General features: G+C 42.0%; 1 protein-coding gene across 8 annotated transcripts in view; it reads left to right on the top strand.

Annotated features, from left to right (window-relative positions):
- TBXAS1 (thromboxane A synthase 1) overlaps positions 1-22,492 on the top strand; it is a 267,215-nt gene that overhangs the window by 68,479 nt on the left and 176,244 nt on the right. For all 8 annotated transcript variants that reach the window (XM_083830333.1, XM_083830331.1, XM_083830330.1 and 5 more), the window contains one exon: positions 18,646-18,739. In XM_083830333.1, coding sequence (XP_083686459.1) covers positions 18,646-18,739 — 94 coding nt within the window. The remainder of the gene's footprint in view (positions 1-18,645; positions 18,740-22,492) is intronic.

Raw genomic sequence — 22,492 nt, 5'->3', positions numbered from 1 at the left:
ATCTCAGAAGGAAATGGGTGAGATCTGGCTGTTACAGATTCGCCCAGCCTTTTCTTGCTTGGGTTACATTAACCCTGTTTTATATGCTGAGTTTGGTACTTGGGTAGTTCCAGATTTTTGCAAATGTGAGATTCAACTATGTGAAAGACTGTTCAGGTGCGCATAGTGATATCTCCCTACTGCATCCTTCCTCCATTTCCAGATTTATATTTCTGTGATAATGTCCCTTTTTCAAGGTAATCACACAGTAACTTTTACTGACCTTAAAAACTATGTGCTAGGACTGCCTGCTCATGACTCTGTCCTCATGTTTTTCTCCATAATGATCACAACAGGCTTGAATAATGAGCTTCAATTTCTGTTGTTAGTGCAGGTCATGGAAGCACTGTGTCCAATTATTTAAAAGGAAAAAAAAAGAAAACTGTTGATTATATATTTTAGAAAATGATTTTCTGTTTTCATATGAGGTCCTGGGATAAATGACATGTACGTTAGATCTTATATTTATTTTGCTTGCCCCTCTGAGGGTATGACCTTGGTTACACTCAGTGAGAGTTGCCTGTGTACAAACATAGGATGCTATTGAATGTATGAAAGTGTGCCTAACATTCCCATATTTACGATTCCTACATGTTCAGGCTGAATAATTATACACGACGGTGCAGATAATTAGGGGTTCATGACAGCACACACTCGGTAGAATTGAGCAGCCAGTTGTGCGTCTCAGCTGTGTGAGAGCTGTGTCTCTGCTCTTCAAATTATAGCTTTTGAGGGCCAAGGTAATTTTGTACACGGAACCAGTAGGGCAAAGCCCGCAGTTCAGTTTCGGTTTTGCCTTGCAAGGCATGGGGCAGGCAGGCAGGCAGCAGCCTGCTGGCTCCGTGCTTCTCAGGGCTGAGCTGTGCATTGGTGAGATGGGGCACCAGGAGAACAGGAGCCTTCTTCTCCTTTCTGAGGTGCACACTTAATGCATACACCTCTGTTCACCTCATCCTTCCTCCCTTCTATTTCCCACCCCTATATTTCTTCCTGTTTCTTCCTAGAGTTTCTAGTGCAGCTTTAGGCTGTTGCAGCTGGGCACTTCTGTCATCTTAATTGCTCTGGCCTTTGTGGTCAAAACTTCTTTGCTCTGCTGTCCTCAGGTGTCTGTATTTGGACACATATATAAATAATGTGACAACTCTTTTTTTTTTCTTTAGAAAAAGTCAAGCACCTGCACCTTTGTTGCTGGGGAATTCCTGTGCAATGGCTGGTTAAGATAGAGCCCCTTTGCTTGCATAGCTAAATGTGGATTTAAGAACTTTGTATTTTGAAACCCCAGTTTGAAAAATGTGGCTGCAGGCAGCGATGCAAACTGCATAATGTTTCTCCTCTAAAATGAGAGAAACACCAAAATGCATTTCCACTAAGTGAGGATAATGTGGAGTATGCAGCCCCTGGGTTACTTCGTCTTGTGTTTTTTAATTAAATCCAGGAAAGTTTGTTTTGTTTAAAAGTTTCCTAACCTGGGAGTTGTATCAGCTGAGCGCAGAAGTGCCGTTTTGCTGCTTGAGCAGAAGCAAGGCCCTGGCAAAGTCACTGGCAAGGTGGGGGAGCCTGAGCAGCTAGCTTGGATGCTGCAATTACCACGTACTCACAGCGGCTCAACTGTCTGAGCTGACATACCATCTTTCCTAAGCACTGAATTACCTTTATAAACAAACAAACCGCCACCACAGGCTTTAGAGACGTGCAACCTGTGTTCTCACCAGCCACAACTTGCTGGAGGAAGAATAGGAGCAGCGGTAGCCCGGGCTGACTGGTCCACTGGTGTTTCACAAGGGCCTCTGAGTCACGGCCCCGCTGTTCCCTGCGGTGCTTTGCCAGCCAGGCACAGGTACAAGGCACAGCTACCCTTCTGCCAAGGTGTCAGCAGCTGCAGCTGTGAAATCCTCCCTGCCTGAGCTCAGTCCCAAGCACTCCTGATAGCCCAGTCCCCAAATTTTGTCCCACCACCAAGTCCCGCTGTCAAAATCTTTTTCTTTTCCTTTCTCAAGTGCTATGACTCCATTCAAGTAGACTTGTTTCAGATTCAAAATGGCAACTCTTCTTCTGGCTCTGATCTGTCAGGAAAGAAGAATAATGACAAAACCTTCATTTTCAGGAGGTCTAAGCCCACAGGTGGCCTGCTCATAGTAGAAAGTCTCAGTTTCATCGTCTGTTACTAATGGAATAAATAATCCTGCCTGCCTGCACCTCACTGAGTGGTAAACCATGGCAGGCACAGCTGCTGATGGATACATGGTCTCCTCTGGGTGCTGGCATTTGGAAGGTTGAGAATGTACTTTTCCAAGTCTGGCGGTTAGGAGTAGATTAGAAAATGAGTTGCTTCTCAGTTTGTGTTGGAGAGGGGACTTGGGTAGAGGTTCTTCACATCAGTGTGTCTTTTAGAAAGTACAGTACTTATAAGTGAGTCTTTTTGGGTGCAGAGATTCTGAAAGGGTAAGGTTGTTTTTTTGTTTGTTTGTTTGTTTGTTTCACTTTTTCCCCCTCCTTTCTTAAAAGATGCTTCAGATTGTTGGCAGAAGCTGTGGATTGGAAAGCATCCTTTACAGCTACTCGCATGTCCACATGTCCTCTTCTCTCTGTCCAGAGGCTTGTAGAAAATCCTGCAGTGATGTGCTATAAAGTTCCAAATGGTAGCGGTGTTGTGGTTGTGCATCTGTTTGTGCTTGTGCCCTTTTAATAAGGTCCACAGATGGAAGGCTCTATACTCTAAAACATGTTTAATGAAACTACATTGTAGGGTAAGGTACTAAAATAAAAGTCAAGCGCTTGATCCTAATAAACCTTTCAGTTCATAAAAGCCTAAACATGTCTGGTGCTGCTTTGCTAATCGTTAGCTTCCTTGGTATCTCTGCTTAGTCTCCCATTTAAAGAGGCAATGTATTTGTCTTCGTAGATAAGCAGTTGCCAGTTTCTAACCAGCAGCTTTTTTGTTGCTGTCTTTACTTGTGTAACTGCATTGGTGTGGAAGGGGCCAGTTCCGTGATTTTATCACTGATTTGTATTGGTAGCACAAATCCCTCCCTGATGGAGAAGGAGGGAAATAGTCCCTCTTCCATCGATAGCAAGCAACAATTAGAGTGATAGTTAATCACTTGTTTATTTATAGACCAGAATGAGCTAGGCATCCATCTAGTCTGACTTCCTGTGTATTCAGGCTGTTTTCCTTCAGACTTGCTAGGGGAAGTCCTGTTGTTAGGTATGGTGTGTGGTGGGGCTTTTTTTTTTCTTTTTTCTTATTTTTTTATTTTAAGGACAGAAAAAAGGCAGTCTTCTAAAAGCTGAAAGCAACAGTGAGTCCCCTAGCTCCCCTGGTTAATTGCTTTAATCTTAATGCAACCCAAGACATGTCATCTTAATTCAAGGTTAATTCAAGGTTATGTTTCTGTAATGGCTGTACCGAGCTCCATGCATTTGTTTTGGCTTTGTCAGGGAGGATGGAAAGCTGCTCGCTCCCAAAGCACTTCTCTGCTTAAGTCTTTGTAGGCTCCAGCTTCTTTCAGTGCTGGAAGTATGATCTGTGTTTCTGCTTCCTAGATGTATCGCCAGGTTGCCAGATGACTTCATTTCCCTCTTCTGTAGTTGCAGCCTGTCCTTGTTGCTCTGTGCCGTCCTACCAATCGTTGTGTCAGTGTTAACTTTGCCAGGAAAGAGCTTTAGAGACGCAGTGTCTAAGGGAAACATTTCACACAGTAACTGAGCTGACCTCATGGCTTGCTGCTGCCAGAAGGGATATTCCCCTTCCCATCACCCCTGTCTGGTGCTGACTCTGGCACTCACTTGACCGTTCAGTGGACCTGTCTGGCTAACTACATGGGCACCCTTTTCTTTCCTTCTAGATACAATACCACCAGCAAAAGAAGTTCATTTTTGCCAGTTTTATTTGCTGATCTAGTGGTTGCGTCAGCTCAGGCAAGGATCAGATGGACACAGGGAAAGCAGCAGGAGGGGATATGTGGAGGTGGGTGGTAGAGGGAAGGGAAACGCTTTTCAGCAGTCTGCTCTTTCAAGCAAGCACTTTGGGTTGCCTCAACTGTCTCCTGCAGCCCAAGTCTAATAGGTGACCTGCTGGCTGAATTGTTCCCCTATAAATATCATGGTGAGGATGGGATTCCTGAAGTTAAAGTGAGCAGAACTGTTGCTGGTGGTGTATAACACCCAACAGTTATCAAATAACTGGCAGGACAAATTTCCAATTATCAAGTCCCATGGCCACTCCAACGGCTTTGCAGCAGAATGATGACAGAGAGCCTGCTGGACATGTCCCTTGGCACAGAAAATCTGGGGTCAGATTTATAATAGCTGTAATTCATGATTCCTTTTATTAGTGAATGGGAAACTATCCCTGCAAGTCATGCTGCTGAGGCACCTTCTGATAAATACCTTGTGGTTATCAGCTATGTTTTGTGGCCAAGAATTTAGCCAGTTTTTAGTTGGTCTAATCTAGTATCATATTAGTTCTCCATGTAGTGTGAGGTCTTTTAGGCAAGATTTAAGTGGTCTAGTGCTTCTAGTGCACTGGACTAACCCAAATTAACTCTATTGAAAGGGTTATATTTATCAACCATAGCTGTATCCCTGCTCCCCCCCCCCCCCAAAAAACAACCCAAAATGAAAGACTTGTCTGATAATACTAAAAAGCATTAATTAAAGTTTTCATCTTTCCTCTAATTCCTTGTTGATGGCATCCCAAATTGATAGTTCCACTATTTTATGTAGGGATGTTGTCAAGCTAATTGACTTGTTACCTCTGCTTTTCTCCTGTCCCTTTATGTTTTGGGATTATGCTGGCAATCCTTCTAATACTTGAAGTGTTCTGGGATATGTTAAATTCAGTATTCTTAGCATAGAGAATCTTAGCCATTTTTTTAGATATAAGTTATGTGAGGCTATTTAATTTTCAGACTGTTCACCTTCATTAGGATGCTACATTGTGCTTTCCTCAGTTACAAATTCTAACTTTCCTATTGCATCTGTTTAAGAAACACTCAAAATGTTGTTTGTTCAGACACAGATAGCTGTAGGTGCAAAAGTGAAACCAATCAGTCTCATAAACCACTTTGCGTAGGCAGCCACTTGCTTTCTTCCTCACATACTTCCATTTTCCCCTTTCCCTTTCTGAGAATCCTTAGAGTTTATCTTTTTCTATTTTCTCTTGAGGGCAGAGAGATATTACACCAACTGAGAGGTCACTGAGCTAGAGTGGTGGTCATGGGAGGGTTCTGGACCTTTGCATGGTTGTGAAATAAAAGAGATTGTGAGGGGACCAGGTTCTGCAGCAGAGAGCCAAATGAAGGGAACAGAACAAAACTAACAGCAACTACTAGGACTAGTCTAGAAAATCTTCAGCTTTGCATGTGAGGTTTTCCTTGAGCAGGGCAGCTGCAGGTTCAGCAGGGCAGCTTCCCGGGGGGGGAGGAGAACAGCCCTTTCTGAAGGGTGCCAGTGTGAGTGCACGGTAGCAGAATGTCATCACAGCTCACCTCTGCTGCAGATACACCTTCAAGGGATATGTGAAAGGTGGATGCTCAGCATGCAGGAAAGCATGATGTACAGAATCCCATGTGGAAAACAAACAGCAAGCAAGACACACAAAGCAGTTAAATACTCATTTCGTTCTGTGGGGAATTGAGCAGTTACAGTGTGTGGGTGTGTGTATGGATGTACATATATGGATGTATACATTAATATAAAAATATGGTTTCTTGAATCAAAAGTAGGCTAGCATGAGTTACCTACTCTGCAACTAAACTAGGAATAGCTAAATAAAAGAGCCATTATGTGGTGTGGTATGCCATCATAGGAATCCATCGTCTTTGCCAGGCGTTTACATTGCAGCCACTGTTTCACTTACTGCTTTGAAGATAAGCTTTAATATTAAAGAGTTCCCGGAGCTCTAGCAGTGGCCAGTGAGGGTCACTATTTTCCAGTTTACCTCACTGGGCACATGGTACGCTGTGTACTTCTACACTTCACTTGGTTTGAGTGGATTGTGCTAATACTTTCTCCTCAGTGTCTTTTTTCATACTCATCCAGTTCAAAGCTTGTAACCCATTGCCTTTTTGCTGTGACCGGATCTTTCAGCCTGGCTCACTTAGGAGAGGCCCCAAACTCAAACTCCCCAGCAGTAAGTGTACGTATTTGTCTCCAGGCCTCTAGCTTCATGTTTATGGTTAGCTCCTTGGAGACAAACTGAAGCTGGAAATAACAAAAGAGGTCTGAAATGAGCATAAAAATAAATAATCATTGTTTTAGTTAGCGCTAAAAATACACAACTGTAATAATTACTGAACCTATTCCCTGGTATCTGAGTCTATACCTTATCTGAGGTGTGGTGAGGTAGTGGTGAGGATCCTGCATCCCCTGTCCAGTGTGTGACTTCTGAAACTCTGCCTTTCCTTTCTCTCAACAAGAGCCTCTCTTCCTGCCAGGATTTCTGTAGTTTGTATTGGGCCTTGCTCCTGTGCTCTTCTGTTCTAGATCTCAAGTCTCTTGTTGGTCCTGTTATTTTTTTCAACTTCTTAACCTCTTTTAAAGCCTCTAGTTTCTTTGTTCTGCCTCTGGAAAATATCTGATCTGCACCTGGGCTCTTGCAGGGAGGGTGAAGAAAACTGGCTTCTCCAGGCTTCAGCTGTCCTCTTGCCTCTGTTTGAAGGTGAATCGTTCACAGTAATGACTCACTATCGTTACCTCCCTCTGGAATTTTAGTCTGTGGTGGTAGTTAAAAAGTAATCGGCTGATAGTATGCAGACTTCCCTTCCCATTAGGGGACCCCGTGACGATGATTTATTTATCGTTTTCACTTTAGCAGGAGCTAGGAACCCCTGTCAACGATCAGGGCTTTGCTGTGCACATGAAGGCTGTGTAGTGTAATGGAAAGATGGTCACCATCTCAGTGAACTTGCCATTGAGGTGTTGAAGCTTTTTGCTTTTGTGTGCCAGGAGCGTTAGAGGCCATTTAAATAATGGAGAGAAGGTGAGCTGGGACAGGAGTGCAGTAGTGGGTCCTTTGAGAAATGCTGTATGTGTGTGTATCTGTAATGCATTCCTATGGTACATTACTTGTGCAAGGGCCTGTCATATGTTAAAGACCCAAGAGTCGAAGGAACAGGCAACAGTAATGGACTTTCCTTTGTTAGCCGAGAGCAATGGTTACAAATTGCATCCACCAGCCTGCCAGATAAACAGTTCAAGAAAGAACATGACTGATACGTGAGCAAAGACACTTCATTAAAATTAGCTCTTCCTGTCATGTGCACAACTGCTTCATGGAAAAGAGGACTGTTACCGTGTGGATTATGGATGATCCAGATGAACGGACTGTGGAGTAAGCTGTCATGTGCTGTGACGCCAAGCAACGCAAATCAACTCTGTTCCAGGAAAACCATTTCCATGTCAGCCTGTACATGAAAATTATCTGACTTGAACAAAGGTTTCTTTAAAGTTAAGAGAATTATTCTTAAGGGTTGGAGCTTGTCTGTGTCATGGAGGGATGGACAGAATGGACTTCAAAGTGCAGTCAGAAGATGAGATAATGTGCAACAAGCATTTTTTTTATAACCACCAGCCCAGAGAGGAACATATCAGCTTATAAAGTACACTTCTGTCTGAACAGTCCAGCCAGCTCTTTTACAAGTAATGCACAATGCTGCTGCATTTTTCAATGATTAAAGAAGGAAAATACCTTTCAGTCCATGCTGTTCTAGGTTTAACAGTTTGTGCATACCCAGTGTTGCTATTCCTGCCTCTACTCAGTTGCTCAGTCGCCTTGTAGTTTGAATGGGTGATTCAGAGTTCCAGGAAACCCTGGATGCTTTTGTTCTGCTTTTAATCTGGATGGTACTTGGGAGCAATGCTTGAGTTCACTTTTTTTTTTTTTTTGGCAGTTTTTTGAGTTCAGAGTATCTCCTTAAGTTTGCTTTCTGTGATCCTTTCATCCAGTCTGTTTGAAATTCTGCTTTTCCTTTGGCTTTGTTTGGCATTGATTCAACTACCTTCTGTTTTGTAGTAGTAGTTATCAGCCTTGGCTAGTGGCCCACGATAGCTTGCGCAGGCTGGGGATGGTGACTGCCTCTTCAAGCACACTAAAAGTCAATTAAAATAGTTTTGCTGTTCTTCCTGTCTCATGCCTACAGTTGCTAAAGGGTATTCTGCTGCTGATGATGTAGGCAATAATATTTGCGCATACACCTTGCTCCTATTCACATTATCTCTTACATGATGAGTTCATGCTATGAGAACGACTGAGCTATTCTTCCTTCACGTGGGCTCAACTTTTGTCAGCCCATAGGTACCTCATGGAGGCATGACTAAGGTGCAAAGAGGAGGCTGGAGTTTTTTGTGTGTGTGTGTGTTTGTATTTCCACAAGCCTTTGAACCCAACTTCCAAAATTCCACTTACTGTTTGTGTGTTCAGGAGGATGGAAGGATCACCTCTTCCTCCGTCCAGGAATTAATTATATTGTTTTTTGGTGACCGCAATGCCTTTCTGCTTTTCACTAAGGGAGCTCCAGACACTCGTCACTTTAATTCTAGTGGTATTAAATCATGCAGCAAAATACAAATCTCTAGACTTGCACTTTTTAGATATGTGTGTGGTAGCTTCTCTTGCTTAGTTCTGGGGCTTCGCTGCGAGCTCTGGGTCTATTTCATGACGTAGTAGATTAACATTTGTTCCCTGAAGCATTCTCATTTTCCAGTGGCTCCTTCTATGCTGCTTAATGCGGCTGCTTCAGCCACCTTCCAGGCCATGGGTTCACTCCTACAGAGGTGTTTGTGCCTCCTTTGTATCTGCATGGTTTGGAAATAAAGTGGAGGGAAAAAATGTACTTTAATCATTGTGATGTCTTTGAGAATAAAGAAAAAGGGAAGAAGAGGAGGAATGAAAATCTGGGCAAGAAAAGAAAACCAGAGGCAACCTTTCTCCTTGTAGCATCAGAGTATTCCCAGTTCTCAAGACCTGGGGAGCAGGCAGTGGCTCCAATATTAATTTCAATTTTATCTTAGACTGTCTGGTAATGTATGGTATTATAACATCTTTCCTGTAATTAAAGGTCAGACAACATTGTCATTGTCACCCTCTACTATAATGGATTATAACTTGCGTAAAATAACTAACAATGAGCTGAGATTTTTATGTGAGCTCTTGGTCTGAGCCAGCACTTCCTTTATTTCTAATCTGGCATACTTATTTATAAGTGGATCTGAGAGCACCACAAATTAAGGTTGTATGATGCTCCCATTATACAACTCTATTCTTCAATTGTCTGTTGCTTTATCAAATGCTGACCAACAGGGCTTGAAGTTTTCTAGGGCTGGTGTCTTAGGCGGAATTATTGAAAAATCTCAGTTAAAATGAGCTCCACCATTTCTGACAGGGAGGCTTAAGAAAATGTTTTTTTTGCTTGTTTCATTTTGGGTATTTTTCTGGGTTTACTTTATACGTCTTAGAGGTCTTTTTTGGCTCTTATATTAGTTTCCCCATGCTTTGATACAGGTGTGCAATATTTGGTGGGAGCAGGTGTTTTTTGTGTCAGTGGATGTACCCTTTGCCTTTCCCATGCATATTTGGGTTAATTGGAAGCCTTCAAAAACTGCAGTTATCACACATTCATTGAATTCTTGCTCTTTACCTATTTATAATGTTAAGCTAATATTTCTGGTTCTGTCTTTGCTAAGCATATTCCTACCCTTTGTGCAGAGGGTTGACCAGGCAGGCACTCCCTGTGAGCAGCTCAGCTTGCTCCAACTACAAGAACTCAGAAAAGACTTGTCTGTAGCTGATCCCCTGTGCAATAGCATTAGTGAGGCTTGGGCACAAAAACTGCAAACCATGTGCCTGTCTCACCTCTCAGCCAGCCCTTTTCCCCTCCGCTCGCCCATCACCTGTTTGCAGTGTGGCTGGGGAGGAGGGAAAGGTTGAGTAAAGTGAATGTCAATATGATGAGAAAGGAGGGGACTTGTGCAAGTGGTCTGGCAAGAATGGGTCTAGGGAAGGAGAAACTAGGCAAAGAGCTGCATGGAGGAGGATAAATGGACAAGATGGAAGAATGCAGGACTGTGTTAGGCAGAGATCAGTTGGGGAACGCTTCAATTTTGCTGCTCTTTCTCCCTGAGGAAGTATTGGTGAGACCCTGTGGCAGGCTGTGCCTTGCAGCTCCCTCACATGAAGGACAACCCGCTTCTTCTGTCAGCTCTGCCATTCACTCACTTGGCAGAGGCCTCTGCTGCAGTCCTAGGGTCTTTTGATGACCCCTGGGGATGCAAAGTGATGCAATGTGATGGATTTTTAATGAGCTTTTTAAAAACTTGAGAACTTGCATAGAGAAAATTGCATTAAAGGCACATTATGGAGGTTGTAAAGTCAAGCACACAAAAGTTAGGAAATGACGGAACCAAGTTGGGCTGTGGACCATTAATTCAGGCACTCTGCACATTTTGAAATGATCTCTGGCTCCCTGATCACATCCGTTTCTGCTCGGCAGGACCTCTGCAATGTTCCATGCACAGAATGGGTGGTGCCCCACTGATGTTAACTTTAATAAATAAGTTTAAAAAATTATTTCATGTGCAGTGTAATCATGAGGTCTGTCTGCATTTATCCAGAACAGTCTGAAGGGAGGTGAATTGTCCCTGCAGTCAGTCAGAGCCGCTTATTTGAGATTACAAAGGGGGAAGATGCCTAGAGGTTTGTTCCAGAACCACCTTGTCTGTTTTGGTGCATGCCAACAGGCTGGTCTAGAAAAGGGAGGAAGGACTGCGTTCCTCACCTCGTCTTCAGTCAAATAAGCCCTCTCAGGCCTAGAAGCACTGGGAAGCATTGATCCTCTTGAAGCAGTTTTGTCCTTCACCTCTCCTGTGCAGCCCTCGTGCCAGCTTGTTGCTAACGGCACTGAGTGGCTCTGCACGTCCTGTGGCTCTTGAGGAATGCGGTACCGCACCTGAACTCTAAAACCAGTTCCCTGACAACAGCAACAGACGTCAAGAGAGTTGTCTGATAGACCAGAAGAGCATGGATTTGAAAGTGACAGCTGAGGTACGAGTGTGCTATTGGGAATACGACTTGGCTTTGCCTGCGTGCTGTGTCGCCGCTTGATGTGTGTGCTAGGTAATGTTTCAGGAACGCAGCCACCGTAGCGCTGCAGACCATGTCTGACCCTATGAAGTAGTGGGTCAGAGGCCTAGCGAGTGCTTACTCTGTGGCTCTGAAAACCTGAAGTGATCAGGCTCCCAAGCAGGCTTTCCTCCCTCTGTTTAAACATGAAACTACATCCTTTGTCCTTACCATTATTCCTGGTATGTAGGAAGGGTTGTGGTGCACACAGCAACATGTGCCGTGTTGTCTGCACATGGAGTTACATCATGAGGAAAGGACCTTGCATAACAATTAGCAAGGCTAATTAAGCTGAAACTTCTTGTCCTTTTAATTATGTAATTAAGATGCCTAATTACAAAATTAAGATATGTGGGGAGGGAGGAAAAAATTTATGAAATTTTACTCATTTCTGAAAATCATGTTTGTAACACCACCCTTGTTTGTGCAAACTTCAGTCTTCATGGCTGAAGCAAGAGCACTTCTGGCCTGGAGGTAGTACTCATGCATGCCACACGGTATCTGTGTGAAGAAAAGGTGGGAAAAGGAAATTGAAGAGGGAGGAGAGATGGTGCCAGTCATCCTGGGGAGCAAAAGGAAGGCTAGTCCTGCAGGTAAGGCAGTGGGCTGTGACATGAGGACTCAGCTCTGCCCCAGGCTCCCTGTGGACCTTTTGTATGGTTCCCCATACTCAGGAAACTTCACAACTGCTGTGGACACTCCTGCTTCGTGCCCAGAGCAGGATGTAGGTCGCACCTCCCTTCACAGGGATACCACAGAGATGTAAGAGTGCAAGGAACCCAGCTGCTGTTGAGCCCACTGTGAAAGGCTGAAACTGTGGATTTATGACTCGTTCATTTGCTCTTTATTTGGGAAAGTTGCTGCCCAGTATGAAGGGGCTGCACTCTGAGAGAGGTGATGAAATACTGTCACTGGCCTGCTGTACGGACCATCTGTCTCTTCCAGGGCTACTCCAGAGCATGGTGAAGCATCTTGCTTTTCTGTATGGGCTTTTTTGTTTGTTTGTATTTATTTATTTGGCTTTGATTCACTGCTATATTTTTATTTTTGAAACCAAAGCAACCCCCCAAACTTTAAACGCACTGTGACAACCTGCAGCCTTATTACAACTAGTCCCTTGAGCCTATTGGTTCTCTTATTATAAGAGACACTAAAAGAATTGTTCAGCAGACCAGAACAGTATGGATTAAAAAATGATTGTTAGCAGATAGATGAGGGATAAATGTGATATTGGGCATATAATTTGGCCTTTCCTGCACATTATTTCATTAAAGCACTTGCTAATGCACCAGGAATAATAATCCTATGGTCATTTACGTTTCGCAGCTGGAAAACATCTGCCCCTGTGGAGGCAGATGGTGCAAGTGTGCGTAATGTCTGTCTTATACTTGTGCAATTATTTCAAAATTCAAACACTGGGAGTGCAAACAAGTGATTAAGGAGAGCAAGCATTATATGGAAGTTCTCATTATCTCTGGAACTGGTATTACTGTCCCACAAACTCATAGTTTAAAAAGTGTATATTTTTTGAGCTTGAAAATGAAATTGCAGTACTCAGCCTTATCCAAAACTGGCTAAAGTCTCTTTTGAAGCTTATCTCAAGAATATACTAAAACTGTGCTTGTGAATATTCTTTTTTCTTAATAGTAGTCAAACATCCAAGTGCACTTCTCAGCAGAACCCTTCATTTCCACCAGAGCTAGCGATAGGTAACAGTAAAGGGCAATTTGTTAGCCTTTGACCAAGGTTAATAGAACAGGTTATAAGAGAGTATTCCTTTCCTCAGTTTTCCATCAGCTTTGGGAGAGAGTGCTTCAAGACTTACTTATGTTCTGGGGTTGGCTGGCTGACTTTTTTTATTCTGTGAGTTCAGCTGCTGGAGGTAATAACCAGAGGTGGTATCTGCCTTGGCTGGAATACTCCCTGGAATACCTGCTTTCAAGACACGTGTTCTGTGTGTTCCTCTGTTGGACCAAATCACGATTTTCTGTCTTATGTGTCCTGAGTATCAGATGAGAAGAAAGACTTGTGTGATGGCAGCTCTCCAGTGATTGTGCTGCAGTATTCATAATGCAAAAATTCCCAGAGAGAACTAAGAGCAGAAATTTCAACTCTGTAGTGAGACCAGGGATGATATCAGTGCTTTGGTGAGACTGCTTTCTAGGCAGGGCTCCCAGGAAGGCTTATATATTTTATACGAGCCATCACTGTAACGTTTGGGAGGCTACCATTATTTTGTGTATTATCACTACTTTGAGCAAAAGTACATCCCAGTGTTAACTGGGACCTAGTGTGGGTATACATAAATAGAGGCAAATAGGTGAAAAATGCATGATTATGTCTTACTTGGCAGGAATGTTTTCCATTATTTCAGCAAAATGCTTTGTTTTCCTACTCAGTCTTCCAAAATAACACACCTCCCAGCTCCCCAAAAGATTAAAAAACATTACTTTTTTTTTTCCTTCTCTCTGAGTGTCCTAGTTTATAGCTTTCAGATATTATTAGGACGTGCATTACTTAGATGCAGAAGGAATGACGCACTTTCTATTGAGAGAGGGATTTGGGGTGATTTCAGTGGTATGTTGAACTCTGTGATGCAGATTTGGCAACTTGTGAATGTTATCTGCTGTACGAATTGATTGCAGTTAATGGTAGACTGCATAATACTTTTTCTTTCAGTAGTGATCAGTACTGGACTGGTGTGGCAGATAGCTAGTTCTGTCACATATATCCATCGCAACTTATGTTAATTAGCTGTTGGTTTGGATTCCTTCTCATTTTTTGCATGGTGTCTCGTGGTGGGAAGTTTGTGTTTCAGATGGCTTAAGTCAGCCTTGCAGGCCTACAGGAATGTATTTGGCATGCCAGCTTTCTTTTAACAGTTATGTTTAATCTGCACAGAGATCATCTAGCTCTGAGAGGCCATTTGAATGTCTTCAAAGAGTTATTGAATTGTTTATTGATCCACCTCATTACTGCTGTTCCTCTGGTTCCTTTTGATGTGTTGTCACTTCATTCAACATATGATGCCAGGGTTTTAAATTAATAGGTGCAGGAAGCCCTACATGTGTAAATATTAGGGTATGTTTCTCTGAGTGAAAATGTGGTAGGTTGTCCAGTCAATACTGTTGCCATCAGAGTCTTACCTTTATTATGCCCCTCTTTGCACAAAGTCTTCTTCCTCCCATCTTCTTTAGAAAACTTGAAGTGTCTGAAGTTTTGTTTGTTAGGCTTTGTAGCAGTCTAATCTCATGCTGCCATTGGGAGCCTACAGACTAGTTCCCTGCTTATGAAAATAATTTTTTCTCTCCTTCCCTTTAATCTTTTTCCATGTCTCTCTTTTACATTTGTTAAATTCATGAATTAAATACCTGCTGATTTTCCTTCCATTAATTTAATCACTTTTTGAAGCTTTTTAAGCATCTAGAATAGACAACATCCTGTAGCAAGGAGTTCCATAGTTAGAATATTGATTATTTGGAAAAGTGCTTCGTTTTAATCCTGCCACCTGAACATTTATTTGTTGTGCGTGGCTTTTTTATTTAGTTAGTTATTTTTAGCAATGATGAGTAATAATTCTTTATTTATCTTCTCTAAGCCATGCAGGATTTTATATGTATTTGTCATGCAGCATCAGTTGCTTCTTTTTCCAAGGTTAATATTATAATCTAGATATTTATTCCTTGTAGAGAAGTTGTTCTGTATCTTTGGACATTTTGGTCATGTCCCAATATCTCTTCTATTTCTAGATTCTTTGAGATGAAGTATCAGAACCGCAGGTAGTATTTAAGATGAAAGGTGGAAATGTATATTTTTTAGCAATAATATAGCTGTGTATGTCTTTTTTTTTTTCTTTCATTTTCCTTATAAATACTCTTCAGCCTAGGGAAAGGCCAGTAGTTTTTAACATTGTCCTTTCTGTTTGCTAGTCTGATCAATAGACTTCTATCCTTAGTGTGCACACACAGAAACAGCATTTTTTATTTTGGAAGTTGCCTGCTATCAGATAAATCGGGGGGGATAAATTAACACAGAAGTGCATTAAGTAGCAGATGAGAAATAAGACCTCCTGCTGGTGATAAGGCAGATTGAGAACCGTTTCATTTAGATGTCAGCTTCTCGAGATGAACATAGTGTGCCTACCTGCAAGACAATTCTGCCTGTTCACACTCTTCATCTTCTGGCCCATCTCCCCTTCTCAGCAACAAAACGTGGCCACTGTGTTCCCCGGCACTACTTAGCGCACAACTCTGCAAGCTACTGGCCAAGTGTGTGTCATGGGTGTGCTGAGTAGCTGAATCACATAAATTAGCCTGTTCCAGTTATCAGATGCTTCTGGCTGAAGAGGCAAAGGTTTGTGCCATGAAGCTGTCAGAGGCATGCATTGCTGGTGTTCATTGTGTGTTACACAGGACAGATTTTTTTTTAATTCGTAATTACTTTTTTAATGAACTCCAGAACACCCCTTCCTCTCCCTCCTCGCACCCTCCAGTTGGTAGGCATGAGCTGAAATATTGCAGAGGTGGGGGGTGGGGGAGAAGCTCTTAAAGTGATGATTAAGGTTGCAGAACATAAGCTGTTATGTTAGAAATGGCTAAAGTCAAGATTACCTTTGTAATTCTAAATATTCCATCTTCTGTGCATGCAACATGGTCAGTCCTGAAGCACTTGTATGCTCTTCTCTGCAAAACTACAGGCATTTCAACAGTACCAGAACTGGAATGAAATCAGAGATACAGAGCTATATGTGTTTATTGATGAGATTTATTTTATTTTATTTTTATTGCTGACCCTGTCCATTTGTTGGTATGCTTCAGTGACTACAGTGCTTGTTTCCCATCTCATTGTAAACCATGTTCCTCTACGTTTTGAAAACCTACTTCAAATGTAGCTGAATGAAAAGTAGCAGAGAAAAAACTCTTAGGAGGAAAAAGGAAAGCAAATTATTGGTATGGAGCTGCCAATAAAGTTCAGAAGCTAACGAAGATGAACTGCTCATCTAAGCATAAATAGTCCACGGAGTCCAGGTGTGCTCTTGTCTTATGAACCTGGGTGCCGAGTTTCGAGCACTATACTCATTAATTTTGCTCCTTCTGAAATATTTGGTGATCACATCAATTAATTGTGCTGTGTAAGACTGTTTGAGCCTGCAGTACAAGAAGATCTGGGGTCTACAGTGTCCAGTCTACAGTGAAATTAGAAGTTGGTTGCAGCTCTGGCTGCTGTTTTGTAACCTGTCATGTATTCCACAGTAAAAACATCCAGCAGAAAATGCTGCAAAATTGACTGGTTTCCATTGAGAGAGATTTTCATCTCTTCCACTGTTTACATACAGAAGATGAGGTCTTTGCTGTGACACAAAGACATTTTAGGCAGATTTCAAACAGCAGCAAAAAAAAAATCCTCTCTTTGGGGAAGAAAATGTATCACGTAGGCTGTTTGTCATTTTGAAGTTAAATTTTTTTTTTTCTTCCCAAAGAATATTAGCTATTTCAGCTTTTAAAAAAACAAGCAAACAAACCTTATTTTTTTAAAGCAGTTATGCAGCCAAAAAGTCAATAATATATATAAAATGTGTAATAAATTTTGACTTCTGTGCCTTTTTTTCCCACAATACCCTGTGATACTGAAATAGTACTCCTGCATAGAGACATCACTTCTATTTAGAGGGTTTGTGTTTGGGAAGGTTCGTATTGCCACATAGGAAGCACGTTGCTGATATTTAAATATATTCAGATCTGTATCTTCTGATTATAATTTTTGTAAAGTATCTTCACAAAAGAAAAGCCATTAAGAGAATAGGTACTGTGCTTCAGGAAATCTCAAGAAACAGAAGTACAAAAAGCTGCTAACTAGATACGCAAGTCCTGTTCTGTTTTGCTGGTCACGTGAGATTTAATACTCTTAATTTCCTATATTTCACTTCACAGCAGCATCTTTTCCCACCTGCTGAAGGGAAGGGCCTTTTTCTGCCACTGACTCTTTTTCTCCCCCATGTTCCCTGTCCCACAAGAATTGTGCGCTATTTGCCCATTTAATTAAGCCGAGACGTTCCTGCCTGCATCATGTAAGGTGTTTCAAATGAGGTGTTATGTAGCTTATGGGATCTGAAAGCAGACTTGTCCAAGTCATAGCAGTGGGTTAAGCACGGTCTTTGGAGTCATTGAGACTGTCAGCTGGGCTTAAGAGGGAGTCAGCTCACTGGGATCCCAGGGCACTGCTTCTGGCTATGTCTCTTATGCAATTCAGATGAATTGCAGGCTCAGCAGACTAAGGCAGCTGACATCATGACCCCTATACCTACACTATATGCAGTTCACGATTTTTACTTTGGGTTAGATTTAATTTGATCTCCAGGACCAAACAGTCTCACCGTGCTTGCGGTTCAAAGCTGAAGGACCACTAGTTAGTTCAGAACTGCCCTGTTAATAGATAAAGTATGAGAGCAGAGCCTCAAGTTCACTTTCTTCTCGGTTTCCTCTCAAGAAAGTGTAGTTCACATGTAACAAAATTGCCCCAGACATCGAAACATCATGCAGTAAGCAGGGGCAACGGGGAAGGTTCTTTAAAATTGTTATTGCTCTGAGCTGGGATGCTAATCAAGAGACAGCCTTTATTAATGTCAATTATCTTTTGCCTTGGTCCTCCTGGTGATAGTGTTCAATGTAATAATAATCAGTATTATTGTGTCTTTGGCTAATCAAAACCGCTGCTGTTAGCTCCTGTTCTTCCAGGTTTCACCACCTAAAGTCCACTGACTTAAACCCATGGTATGTATTAAGAAAGGAGGAGAGGGGGTAAAAGGGCTATGGGGTTGTTTCCTCCCCCACCCAGTATTGTCCCTGCCAACATGCCACAATTTCATCTGAAACAAGGGATGCACAAAGCTTTTCAGTCTGGGTTTTGTTTCCATGTATTTTTTATCTTTGTTTAATTTGCTGACTGGCAGCTGGAAAATCACTTAATCAGCATATCTGGCCCAAATACTAGGCTTGACTTGAAAACACTGACAGTGTCTTGGCTCACTCACAACTGCGACTAGTTTGAATTCCTGTTCTGTGATCTGTATAGGTAGTGGTGATAGAAGAAAAAGAAAATAATCATGTGAAGATCTGTCTTGCTTCTTTCCCAGCTGTGCCACAACGGTTGGAACCCAAATGCCCGTTTCAATCTCGTAACCGCATGTAGCTTTAGCGAGTTGCTTCTGATGCACACACGACCTCCTGGGGAAGAGGAGCAGCTCTCCATTTCCACTGCCCAGTTAGCGGGCCTGTGTTTGAGTCCCTTTGTTCTTCTGTCCTCAGAAGCACCAGTGCTTTGTGTTTGCTCCTGTGGCTGAGCAGTGCCACCTCACTGACGGTTCTGTTTGGCCAATACAGAAAGCGTCTTCTCCCTATCTGAACCCAGGGAAGCCACCTGAACCAGTTACTGTGGGAAGTCTTATCCTAACAAGGTCCAAAATTAACTTACTACTTTATTTTTTCCAGGTACTCCACCTCTGCCTTCTCCAAACTAAGCAAAGTAGGGATCAGACATCCTCCACCTCTTCCTTTCATTGGAAACCTGCTCTTCTTCCGGGAGGTAAGGAAGCGTTTTATTTGTGTTTATCCAAAATGTTTGGAATTTTGGATACGAGGTAGGAGGGATTGAAAAGGATCCTACACTTCAGTAGTTGCATCCCTTTAAGCGTCCTCCTCTGGAAAAAACAAGTAAAACTCAGTTCTTTGAGTGAATTTGTAGAGAGTTGTGTGCAAGCAGCACTAATTTCAGGGTAAAATAAACTTGAGGGGAAAGAAAATGCATAAGCTCCTGCAGTTAATTACTTGAGCTTTTCCAAGAAAGTTCATGCCCTCAGTGAAACAAACTTAGTTATGTGAATAGAGCAGATTACGATAACTAGCCCCAACTGGTTTGTTCTGAGTGGTTTTGGCTTGCACGACCTTTCTATTTGTTTGTGTTTTTGCTGATGGTACACATTTATTTTAAAGCTTGTAGCATTGCTTGGTCCTAAGCAGTAACTGGAATTGGCTACCACTGAATGCTGTTGTTCTGTGCCCCAAATGTTGCCATCCCGGACTGGGAGGGGAAGTACTGAGGATTCTGCCATCGGATTTAATTCACTCGCTCTTCCCACCCTTCACCTTCTGTCAGCCTGTTCGTGCTGGTGTTTTTTGTTCCTTGCTCAACTTTTTTAAAGCTTCTGATTGACCAGGTTATGTTAATAATGAGGAGCTGCCATTTCTCTGGTTGGACTCTTACAGTAAAATCTCCCAAGTGTGTCTCTGTTATGTTCCAACAACTTTTCAGGAAATCTGGGCTAACTCCAGCTACAGCCCAATATCCTCTTTTAAGTGCATAGTCATCAATATCCATGCTGAGATTTGAATTATTAATGCAATTGTAGTGCTTCTTACCTTGGTTTTCATGGTGATTGTTCCGTCAATATCTGACTCATTACTAGGTAAAACCCATTTAAATACCGGTTTTACATGTACATCTGATTTCGTTTAGAAAATAGCATAAAAGGTGGACTTATTTGCTCTTGGTTCATTTGAAAAGGATTGACAGTTTGACTTTAAGATACAGGAGATGCTGATTGTATGGAATATGGACCAGTTCACCCTGATTGTTCTGGTTTGAATTCAGCTGGATGGCATGAAGTGACTTGTTCTGTAGGTCTTTGCTGACAAAATCCTCTTATCGTTAGTTACCTGCTAACACTTGCTGTAGGAAAAGCTGCCTGGAGACTAAATTATTTTGATATGCTGTGGATAGGTTTACCCTGTAATACTTACTGTATGAGTAGAAAGTTTCTGAAAACTATTATCTGTGATCTGCTAGGCAAATTTCATTACCGGTGTTGCATTTATAGAACTTGCATAAAGCAGGCTAAGGAAGAAAATGGACATAATTTTAGTAACTTCTGGGGAGAAAATAAGTAAAGGTAGCCATGAAACTATGTCTTGCAGTACCAAGAAATAAGAATTTCAGCCAGAGTTTTTAAGCAGTTAAGCACTGCAGGAACACAAGCCCCACCAGGCTGTATGTCCAGCACTACAAGGTTTCGCTGTCTGTCCTGTCTATAGTCTTATAGTCAATAGGAACAGGCAGGGATGAGTCCAAACTCTTTGTAATTTTTCTTTCTTTCTTCTCTCACGTTTTACCATGTTCTCTGGATCTGCTCCTGTGGCTGCTTTCTTCGAATTAGTGCCCATCGCAATGTGCTGGTAAGAGGAGGGCTGCTCTTATATTGCTGGATGTTCGTGACTAGAGCACTTTCAAGTTACAAGTGCTCTCACTGCAGGCAGTAGAGGACAGCTTCCATGTTCCCTCCCTTCCCCAGCAGGGGAGAGCTAGGAGCTCCCTCCCACCTTCGTCAGGACTGGAATAGGTTTTAGGGACTTTAGGGATTTAGCTGCCGGTGGTGCAAGAGCAGCAGTTTTTTTTTGTTTGTTTGTTTGTTTGTTTGTTTGTTTTAGGAAGTAGCAAAACTACATCTATAATGTTAAGAAGTTCTTGCACGTTCATGCAGACACGTCTTTTCACTGAACTGGATATTTAAAGGGTCTTCTCTTTTAAATAGAGCAGCTCCTTCTTGCTCTGTGCATTATCAGCAATGTTGTGCATCGAAAAACACAAGCCACAATCCCACTAAAAGGGTCTTTCAGCCCTTGAACCATTTATGTCAGAGGAGTTCATGAATGGTGGCTAGGAGGAATGACTTCTCATGTGCTGTACAGGAATCTGCATACATGGAACTTGTACATTTCCAGTGTTGAATTTGAACTACAAATCAACACGGGTTGAAAACCTCTGTGTGAGAATGAGACTTAGAAATCAAAACACTTCAAAAATATGTTCTTCCAGGCCAAAGAGTATGCTCATCTCGTGGTTTTGGGCTTTCATAATTGCTAGAAATTTAAGGGGAAAAAAATGGAGAAGGAAAGTGAGTCCATCTGATATAATTGAGTAAATCACAGACCCGGGGATTTTAAGGAAAAAAAACATAAAACATCAAAAGGTATTGAAAAAATTGTAGGAGTAAGCAGCATTTTTTCAGCTTCTAATGGCATAAATTCAAGGATTTGCTCGCTTTCTCCCTTGCTTACATGGGTGTAAATCAGTTCTACTGATATTAGTGGAGGTTCTCATTTTACTGCACTGTATATGTGAACAGAACATCAGGCCTCATCATTCTCTTTGCTGTCATTATTATTCCATAAGTGTGTCTGAAAATGAATGAACAGTGCAAGCAAGATTTGACCAATAGTGCTGGGCTGTTCTTTCCTTTTTCTTTTTTAATAAACTTTCAAATGTATTTTAAATGAGAAAGTGTTTTCTCCATGAGATTTTTCTTGAAAGAGTTATTTTTCTCCAAGAAAATATATTGCCTGAGAAATGCCCAAAATAAGAGATGCTGTAATGTAGTGTCTCAGAAAAGAAGGGGAAGTGCTGAAAGTTAAGGGGATAAGGGAAATGCAACAGGAAAGACCTATCTCCATCACAGAAAAGTAGACTTTAAGAGCTGTCTTGGGGAAAACAAGGTTGTTTTACTGTAAGTTGCCCCTTTTCTCTCAAGTAAAATAGAGAGAGATAATCGCAGCCTGAAACTAAAACGTATCCACGTTAATCGGCTTATCTCAAAAATGAGAAGATATGAAATTATTACAGTTCTGCAGCTGGGAAATTATCAGAGTCCAAGATATTAGATTAAAAATTCTTCATTGCATGAGAACAAATTGTGGTGGGCAAGTCTGATGTAATAGTAAATATGATTAGGCTGTTCAAAAAAAATAAGCAGCATGTTCAATTTTCCTGGTAACTGAGCAGACTTGCAGCAGACAGACTAGCATTGTGCTAGGAACTCCTGACTGTTTCCCCCATCTCTCCACATACTGCATTTTTCCTACTAATCTGTGGATATTATTTTATTTTATTTTTTTGTCTCTGTAGCAGCATAACAGGAGACACAAAGCTATACACAGCATGGGCTTTGACTTTGAAGCCCATGCAGGTGCATGAGTGAGAGGGGCAGGCTACAAAAAAAATAAGCAGAACTATCCTATTAATTCCTAGACTAATGATTTTGTGACAAATGCTCTGAAAATCAAGAAAGTGCCCATGCCCTGTTAGCCTTCCTCCCAAAGAACCGTGGCAAACCCTTGACCTGTTGCTATGGCTGTGCTGTGCTTTTCTCCCTGTTTCCCATCCTTCTCTTAAAAGGCAGCTGTGCTGTTTTTAAATGTCACTGGCTCTGACATTTGAGCAGCTCTGGTCGCCTGGTACCATACCTGCCTGCGCTGCTCAACCTCCTGCAGAGCACTGCCCTGCCGC

Source organism: Anser anser (assembly GCF_964211835.1).
Source record: "Anser anser genome assembly, chromosome: 1".
Lineage (NCBI taxonomy): Eukaryota > Metazoa > Chordata > Aves > Anseriformes > Anatidae > Anser > Anser anser.
The sequence above is the reverse complement of the archived record's forward strand: the minus strand, read 5'-3'. Positions and strand labels throughout refer to the sequence as shown.